This window comes from Elaeis guineensis, chromosome 2 (assembly GCF_000442705.2).
Source record: "Elaeis guineensis isolate ETL-2024a chromosome 2, EG11, whole genome shotgun sequence".
NCBI classification, from domain to species: domain Eukaryota; kingdom Viridiplantae; phylum Streptophyta; class Magnoliopsida; order Arecales; family Arecaceae; genus Elaeis; species Elaeis guineensis.
This window is the reverse complement of record NC_025994.2, coordinates 86,958,046-86,967,989: the sequence shown is the minus strand read 5'-3', so window position 1 is coordinate 86,967,989 and position 9,944 is coordinate 86,958,046. Positions and strand designations below refer to the sequence as shown.

The following is a 9,944-nucleotide window of genomic DNA, read 5'->3' as shown; positions in this document are numbered from 1 at the left end:
GATTTCAGTTTTTGATTCAAGTTGATTCAGTTTGAAAATTGATCCTAAACCAATTCAAACCGAACTGTGTGCATATCTGGTCTAAATAGAGATCACAAAGATATTTTGATGATTAAGAATACTATTATAAAGAGGTGCAAGGTAACATGTTCTATAGTAGTTTCTACAAGAAAAGCCTCATTCTTGATGTAGCTAGCCTTGATTATCTACAACAATCTTGTTAAATTGAAAAGGAGACTCATAGGTGGATGGGATTGCTTTTGTAATGAAGCAAACTTTAAATTTGCCAATACCATTTTCACCCCATCCAATGGATCCTGGTGGCACTATCTTCACTCACTGTACGAAACCTGGTGAAACCTAAAATGGTCCTCCAAATAGAATCTGCATCCCAAGCATCCAATGGAAGGCTGAAGAGGTCCAAATGTATCTTGATCAACAGATTATGCAGACAGTTTCATCTCTGTACAACCATAATTTTACAAAAAATCTGAAAGAACGGTCCCTCATGGATCCTTGATAAAGGCATGGAGCAAGAGGGATCTAGGAGGGAAGAGGACCAAAAAAAATATTGAAGTCTATAGGAATCAAATCAGAATCATATCTAGGCTAGAGCCTCCTCGATGCCAAGGATACACGATAAGCACCTGAAGCTTAGACCCCACTTCTAGAGGTGGCGACACTCAGAACATTGCTCTGAATGGGTCTTAATAGTGCTAAACTTGATGCGCTTTAGTAGGCAAGAATACCGAGATTGATTCAGGACGACCTAGGAAGTACACTTCACCCCCACCATCCATACTCCTCTTTGAATAGTAGATTCTAGAGGAATGGGCCGCACCTTTGTAAATAAAGCAAACCAAGCTACTATGGCACTCCCGCCTATGGTGGCTGAAGTCCGCATGAAAATAGGCTCAATTTTGAGTGAAAAGGCCCTTTTTCTCTAGAAAGGATGGAATAGACCTACATCCTACATCGATGCTGAGCTTTTAAAGATCGATGATCGATGTCCGGAATTAAGACCAAAATGATGAACAGAACCTTAGCTGCTGGGGTCGGTTGGCTTAATAAATAGATCATTTCATATTTTTTTTAGTCCTGTATTTGGTTGGGATCATGAGAGGGTGAATAAACAGAATTGAAAGGATAAATAACTTCCATCCATCATTTGGTTCAAAAAATTATGGAGAAGATGAATTAAAAAGAAGAGATTGGCTATCCACACTGATTCACCAATTAGAAGGATAGATGGAGCATTGAAAGATGAATTTTTGTATGAACAAAATTATCTCTTATTAATTTTTTGATAAAACTATAATATTTTTTAGCTTTTCATTCATATTATTTATATATATATTTATATATATTATTAATTATATACTATTAAATTTTATTAGTCATTATTTAAATTTTAGTATATAATTTCCATAATTATAATTAAATAATTAGATTATCTTTTATTTCTCTATTTATATTTATTATTTTTAATTAACTATTTATATAATATTAGTTAACTATTTAAATTAAATTATAAATTAATTAGTTATTTATATAATTAATTTATTAATGATTAATTTAGAAAATTATGTATTCAATTAAATATTTATATAATTTCATATATAATTATAGATTATATATATTAAAATTTGTAGTATAAATAAGTGTTATAAATAGATAATAAAAATATTTTTATTAAAAAATAATTTAATAAAAATATTCTTGTTAGAGATAGAGAACTTCAGACATGCCATTTTCACTCCTCCTTGATAATCAACTCTAGATGGGCCATGATGAAGGTGAAGTATATTAAGGACTTGTTTGGTTCGTGGAAAAAATTTTTCTTTTCGGAAAATAACTTCCTGAGAAGTAACTTCCCAGGAAGTTACTTCCTGAAAATAAAATTTTGGTATGTTTAGTTGATCATGGGAAGATGACTTATTATAAAAACTAGCATCTATTTTTCTAAAAAAATTATGTAAAATATCTATTATACCCTTAGTAGATATAAAACCATACATTTTTACTCATAAACTTTATATAAATATAAATATTATATTTATATTAATATAAATATAATATTAATATATTATAATATAATATTAGATCATAATAATTTATTATATTAATATAATATAAATGTATTAATATTATATTAATATAATATAAATATTTTAATATAATAAATTTATTAATATAGATATACATATTATATTATATTAATATTAATATTATATTAATATAAATATTAAAATAATATTAAAATATAATAAATATTAATATTATATTTAATAAATATTAGGATAATATTAATATTATATTATATTACTATTCAGTATTTCATCCTAACCATCCATTGATATTTTACTAAATTTTAACAATAGATCTTAAAAAGGTATTTTAGGAAAAAAAAAGTACTACCACTTTCCATGGGAAGTACCAAAATCCACTTCTCCCATGGATTTTCACTTCCCATGAAATGTGAGAAGTGACTTCTTATGAAAAGTATTTTTTTCGCTCTCTTTCCTCTTAAAACTCGAACCAAATAAGAAGCTTTTCTTCACTTCCCAAGAAGTACCTCTTTTTTCCTCCACTTCTTGTCAACCAAATAGTCCTAAAGTTATTAAAGCCAGATAAGACAAGAATCCTCTCCCACCCAATCAGAATCAAAGAATGAGGATGATGAAAGATCTTTTTACGATCCAAATCCCTATTTCTAGCACCTAGGCCGTCTCTCCGACCTCTCCTACCAGCGCCAGTCGTCACCCATCCGTCTCTCCCTTGCTCCAGCTACCCTACACCCATTTGTGTCTTCGAATATATACACAACTTCAAATCTGTATTAAGGAATGCACGCAAAATATCTAAAACTTTGTACTATGGCCCAACTTGAGGTTTTCAGCACTTTTATTCTTTGCGGATAACAATTACAAAGGTCACGGACTAACGGAATCAAAGAGACACTTTCACAAGGAGGAAGCTGACATAATGTTCAGCCACAACTAAAGTACATACATATACACACATACATAAGAACACAAACACATACATATATAATCAAAACCAATCCCCGCTATCATCAAGCTAAGCCACAGCTGACAAACCTCAGAAAGACGACTCGTTTGGCCTCTTGCTCCTCAAGATTTTGAAAGAGGCTTCCGGACAAGGAAGAAGTACATCGGTGTAAAAATCTCTTCCCTGCATCAATTAGCCGTGTTACCTCATTTGAAACAATCACACGTAATTAAGTGGGCAAACACTAGTACGTATGAACATTGGGAGCATCCAAAAATTATAATAAGTGAACTCGAAATATTTACTCACCTTCCACTTTCCACGAGTGCGTCAGCATCCTTTTCCAGGATTGAATGAACTTTTGAACTTCCTGCTGGAGCAAGTCCCACAAATTCTAGCATACTAACCTATAATACAAAAGATGAAAAAGGAAGAAGCTCCAAACTTCAATTTCAAGGAAGAAAGTAATGGGAAAAAACAAAAAAGCGATGAGAATAGTAACGAGCTAATTTACCATAGATCTCGTAATGCAGCGTCCAATGGCTGTCGATCGGAAGTTACTTATGGAGAATTTGCTCGTATCCAAGGGCAAATACCATGGCACTTCGGAATCTAACCTACGATCTCCCTCCCACACAACCTGTAAGATTTCATTTGTAGATAGTCTCAAATAGATCTATGTAGAGAAAGCATCAAGGACCAGTATATTATGTGTGACATCTTACCTCAAACCCTGCAAGCTTTAAGGCTTCAAGGCATTGGCTTGTAGTTCTTATTTCTGGGAGACCGGAACCAAGTTCAATATCAGCCTTAATTTTCTTATGCTTTTCATTCTTGGAATCAAAGTGATCAGTCAAGCACCACTCATAGCCCGCGAAACACTGACCAGGCTTAAGTACTCTACAAATCTCCTTATAGCAGGCAACCTATACCCCCACAAAGGCATCAGAAGTATTTGGAGAAGGTGTGATGCAAACTAAAATAAATCATAAGAAATGTTTAGACGAGCATTTGCACTGGAGTATACCATATCTGATGCATGGCATGTTGCTTCTAGTTCATATATAGCATCAAAAGTATTATCAGGGAATGGCATATTCATGAAGTTACCCTGTAGATATGAAAAACAAAGATTAGGCATGAAGATTAGCTAAGACATTAACCAAAATATTGAGGTTCTCTTGAGCACTGGTTTTATCTATGGATGTTAACAACAAAAGCATATCTTTAAATTAGAGGGAATAAAAATAGCATAAGTTCTGTAAGAGATAATGGTTAAGCATAAATAGACGGATATATAGCAGAAAACTAGTGCAGAAATATGAAAAATAGTGATAGTGAAAAAAAGAAGAGAAAGAAGGGGAAAAGTGTACCTCAACTAGTTTGCATGACTCACTCAATCCTGCCAACCGGTTCAGCTCCTATGGGGTAAACATTGTTAACATAGATAATTACTATCAAATTTCAAATGGACGTTGATGTTAACAAAGACAGATTGATACTAAAAATAACAACCTTGCCTCTTGATAGTTGGTACTCATTGTTGTTCAAACCGGTAATGGATGTTAAGCTGCAATAGTTAAATGCAAAATATTAGCTCAGCCAATCCAGTCATTGTGTCTTAGCGTAACAACCTAGAACTTCATCCAAAACGACTAGTTAGAAGATATTATTTGAATTTTTCGAAACTATATAAGTATTCAAGATCTTTTCAGTAAATAATTAATGTGGGACTATGAATACGTTTGCATAGATCGTCGCATTTAATATAGTACAACCTTAAAATCGTCCTCAATTTCAGGAGCTAGCCATAATTATTTCTCTGACATACTATGTAATAAGTTGTATAACTATAGAACATAATGTAGGCTAGCAAGAGGGAAGATTACCTAAATATAGACCAACTAGTAGGGGGAGTGGTAAAGGTTACCTGAATCTAGCTATTTCTCGCAGTGGTCCACCAATTCCACAACCCACATCGAGCACCTACAATAATTACAAATATAGAGGTGCATGTTACCTATAAAGCATCTTGGCTGCTAAGAGGCATCATGTAAGTTATAAAAGGAAAGACTGCTCGAACCTTCATTCCCCTTTTCAAGCCTAGTTGCAGGGCAAGAAAGTGCTCATACCGCTTGATGCTTTCTCGAAGTGTCTCTCCTTTATATCTTCATGGACATTAATTACTTGCATACAGTTATCATGAGAGATGCATAAATATAGTAAATTCAGAGTAATGAAAGTACAATTTGCTAACCTGTTTGCGAAGTGAAAGGAGTCGCCCCAGCCATATTCGTAGAAGCTGGTTACAAGATCATAGTACTTTTTTGACTGAAATGCATCGAGTAAAAACCCAAAAAGCATTTAGTTACACTTTGTGAGGGTATGCACAAAGCCACTATTCCTGTGTCATGTCAGGTTTGAATTCACGATCACTTAAAGATATTAAAGATGAATTTATACTTCATAATGTTTTAAAAACCCTTCATTGGATTACTGGAAACACAGACGCACAAAAAGCTTCTTTATTAAAACAGAGATCCCCTCACAAAACAAACAAGCATCATCTCACTAGCGTATAACTTATTTATAATTAAAACAATTTCTAAATCAGAAGCACTACATAGTCTTTTCCAGGTAACAAATTTTAGAATATTAAAAAAAAAATGATCGCATTACATCATGATGCACCTTACAATACAGTCATCCATTATACGATGAACGGCTGCACATGGTCATGTGCACACACATGATCGCATGCATTGTCCATCATATAATGGATGGTATGCATAGTGTACCACACTATATAGAGTATTGTAGAAGACCCGTGTGTAACTTAGATCCCTTCATTTGATTTGCGCAACTACATGGAGTCAAGCGATATCCTAGGGTATTTATGCTTTTTAACCTTCTCTTCCCAGAAATATCCAGCTACATAAGCCAGCAAGCCAACATTCCTCTGATTCTGTCATTATATAACGCTCTAACCCATAAGATCACATTTTTAAACGTCCACCACGCTGGCCGTGACTTTAATGTGTATCAAATCCCCAAAAGTGAATTTAATTATTGTTGTATTGTAATTACCATCCAACAAATAGGTAAAAAATTGATAAATAACTAAATTGTAGTCTTACCAAGTCGGCGGCGTTGGCCTTCCTTGTCTCCTCGTTCCCCCCATAACAGTCATGAAACTTCTCATACCTAGAGAAATGGAAATAGCATGCACAATTTGTAAGTAATTACGCTCAGAAAGAGCTACTTTGCCAACAAAATGTTGTGTACTCCAGGAAGTAACTTCAATGCACCATCTTTTGGTGACGTCAATTTATTTGTGGATTATCAAATCAATAATGGGAGAAGCTTTTTTTTTTTTAAATTTTGTGAAGGTTTTCTCTATATCATCAAACAGAGTAAGACAGAAAAACTGATGGCAAGGTGGGAAATTTACTGCTCCATTGCCGATTTGACTTCTTCCTTTTGTATCCTTCCTCCCACATTGGTAACAAAACTCAGAGGTCTTGAATTCGACATCACTGTATCTCCAGATTCCTGCTTCAAACCAAATTAAAAGAAAAAAGAGAGACCTGAAAAGGAAAATTCATCTACTTTCCCAAAGTTTGAAGATTGAGGAAGAAAGAAATACAAATTGTTCGTTTCCAAATAAAAATATTTATTTAAAAAATATATATAAGAAAACATATTCCAAAATTACTTGCATGTATTTATTTGTACCCTTGACCATGATACGATGTAATTTTACCTCACTTTGTTATATTACAATATCCCATGCAATTTTTGACTCAACACTAGGCTATGTCGGGTATGGATCAAGATTCCATGCGTTATTGTCTTTACACTAGGCTAGAATCAAGGGATCAAGTGATGTGGATATGCGGATCTGATTTCGTATTCAAATTAAATCGGATATAAATAAAAAATCTGAGGATCCGACTAATATTCGTATCTATATCCATATCTATCAAAGAAACATAAATATGGATATAGATAGACAATTATCCAATCTATATTCGAATATTGAAATCTCCATATAATCTTATATAATTTTATATATATAGCATCTATTAATTTTTAAAAAAATACAATCATATAAATATGTGATTAACTTAATTTATTATTTATCTTATAATATCTTTGATTCTGTAATCATAAAGTTTAATTATCTAACTTATATGCATAATTATATTCATATTTTTAATATCCGAATTATATCCATATCGATTTAAAATAAATATAAATATAAATTTTTATATTCAAAAAATATTTATATCTATATTTATATTTGTCGGACAAAATACAATAGTATTTACGAAAGTAACAAAAGATGATATTGGACACATATGAAGTTAAAAATCGTTAACTCCGCTCTCTAAATCTCCCAACCGATCTCTGCTCTTTTCTTCTCCCAAATGACATCCGTTAATGGTTAGGTGGATTTATGGTGGAAGGTGGATGCACTGAGATTCGTATGGATCAGACCGACTTAATGGCGATTGTGGATGCTACACCAATCCCTACCGCCAGGTCGGAGTGGTGAATTGGGTGGGAAGTAAGCGGGTATCTGAAACTGTATTACTTGGAATCAAAACCAAAGTGAACAATATATTCGGTGAGAAAAAGTTAGAAAGGACATAAAAGAAAGGAAGCTGAAATGAAGGAGACTTCTTATGTTTTCGGCACCTAATCCTCTCCGCGGAGATTACGTTCACTCAATTCTTTCACAAAACGGAAAAGGAGAAAAGACACAACAACAAGAATAACGTCGACAACAACGTATCTCATATTCCATCTAAATCTGATCTGAAAAATAAAAATAAAAATAAACATTGAAGTAAAGAAGACTAAACTTTCATTAAGAACTAAAGAATTAAAAATGAACAAAAAAAAGGCGACTAAAAAGATAGGATTAGCATCGGCTTGGAGGGAATGGGAGAGGAGAAGGCCTTACAAAGAGAGCGAAACAAATGTTATCCCCGGGGATCAAGGAACAAGACGATCTAGGAGAGGCTACGTGAAGGGATGAGCGAGGCTTACAGGCTCTATTTATAGGGAGAGAGGCTGGGGTTTGGACATGGAGGGATTTGTACGTAATTATACTTGTATAGAGAGAAAGAGGCCTCATCCGTCCAACTCCATGCATTGACTTTTCTTTTTGGGTTCTTACTCCAGTAATTATTCTGTACTTGGATATATGTAAGCTAATAAAAATTTCGAGATCGACTGCATCAAGTATAATATGAACATATTTATTTTCTTAAACAGATTTCTAATTAATACGTTTCAAAACAATGCCTGACTTATATGTGGTTGCAGTTAAAGAAGACTGACGAGACCGATTCTTAGCTTTTAAAAGGAAAGTACTTACTGCATGCGAAAAGGTCTTCTGGGTCCACGAATATTGTCTTGGCTGTATTCACACTAGATTCGTTTGAATGCACAGTCTTTATCAAAAAAAAAAAAAAATATATTGTCTTGGCAATTAAATATTCATCCACGTAGTCAGTCATCAGAAGTAAAAGAGCTTCTCTACTGCCTTAAAACATGTAATTCCTGATGATCCCACATTCATCGGAGTTCAGGTTGGAAGAAGAAATTAATTCTCGGCCCCTCGGTTCCATATGGTGGTTAGATCTAATAATTTCGAATCTAATAATGATGATTGTTCCCCATCATGATGCCATATAATACTATTTTGATAAATGCATGCAACTACCGATGCATAGATCTTAAATAGAATTAATATGCATCATTTCAGTTTTGCTTGAATAAAATAGACATCATGGTTAGTAAATCTTGTTCTTATTTTTTCTTACATTTTAAACCAATCAAGATTGACGAGCAAGACTGTTGGTAGGATAGGTACGGAGTCGGATTGGACCTAGGATGAGTACAATCCCAATTCAATTCATATTTTCATTGGATCAAAAATATTTAAAAAAAAAAAATCAAAACTCGATTTCATTCAAATTGGATTGGATTAATTAGTGGGGTTCTAATATCAGATTTACTAATCCATTGAATATTTTGGATCAAATCGAGTCAAAAATAATTAAAATACAAAATATATAATATATATATATATATATATATATATATATATATATATATATATTGTTTATTTAATTATATTATGGACGTATTATGCAATGAAATAATAGCAAGTAACATCTAGATATTATTAAAAATATATTCTACGTGATATTTAATTCATAACCATGTATATCCTAAGCAGGCTAAAGGGGTTCTCGGAGGCAGGTCCGTCCAATCAGCCGACCTCAACGGAATGGACGTTTCTCCAGCTGAAACGGATCTCTTCCATCTAATGCAGAGGCAAGCGCTTGGTACCCCACGTACTTGCACTGCAGGCCATTTTAGGTCGTTCGAAACTATGACGCTTCATTAAGCGGGCAAACACTAGTACGTTTGGAGACCGGGAGCATCCAGAAATCAGTGGGTGTTTGTTTGGTTGGGGAGTCAAAGTCGAAAGTCCGAATGAAAATGGATAATTTTATTCTAACCATTTGATTGAAAAAAAATTCATTCCAATTCTGATTTGAATTCTGAGACGAAATGCAAATGTTAAAACTCAATCTCTACTCTCTTTTAAAGATTCAAATTTTTATTTCATTTTTATCGCTACTGAAATCAATCGAGATCGAAAGATGGACATCTGATCCTTGTGTAGGGATGCTAGCACTAGAGTGACTTGCAAAATAAGTCTCAAATCAGAGGTTATGGCTCCAACGAGAACCCTCCGATGCTCCAATCAGAAAAGCAGAGAATAAAAAAATAGCAACGGATTCTTTGAGAGGAATTTGATTAGACTTACCTGGGTTCTCGAGGCTCTGGTTATTTTTATAGAAAGTTGCCGGACAGCTAGATTGTTAGCTGTGAGATCGCACGATCTCGAG

At 33.5% G+C, this 9,944-nt stretch overlaps 1 protein-coding gene across 1 annotated transcript; it reads right to left on the bottom strand.

Moving 5' to 3' along the window:
- Positions 1 to 2,877: 2,877 nt before the first annotated feature.
- LOC105035516 (cycloartenol-C-24-methyltransferase 1) lies at positions 2,878 to 8,194 on the bottom strand. Its single transcript, XM_073252042.1, has 13 exons — positions 7,982 to 8,194; positions 6,464 to 6,564; positions 6,150 to 6,216; positions 5,270 to 5,343; positions 5,096 to 5,180; positions 4,943 to 4,998; positions 4,528 to 4,582; positions 4,386 to 4,433; positions 4,040 to 4,123; positions 3,738 to 3,938; positions 3,527 to 3,652; positions 3,322 to 3,419; positions 2,878 to 3,195 (listed from the first exon to the last, which is right to left on the bottom strand). Exons 1-13 carry the CDS (start codon positions 8,171 to 8,173, stop codon positions 3,135 to 3,137), a joined length of 1,248 nt encoding a protein of 415 aa, XP_073108143.1. The 5' UTR covers positions 8,174 to 8,194; the 3' UTR covers positions 2,878 to 3,134.
- Positions 8,195 to 9,944: the final 1,750 nt, after the last annotated feature.

Coding starts and splice junctions, on each gene's coding strand:
- LOC105035516 (XM_073252042.1), bottom strand. CDS start 8,173: ATGCATGGAGTTGGACGGATGAGGCCTCTTTCTCTCTATACAAGTATA. Junction 4,999..5,095: donor GCTTGAAAAGGGGAATGAAG/GTTCGAGCAGTC, acceptor TAATTATTGTAG/GTGCTCGATGTGGGTTGTGG. Junction 4,583..4,942: donor CGAGAAATAGCTAGATTCAG/GTAACCTTTACC, acceptor TAACTATTGCAG/CTTAACATCCATTACCGGTT.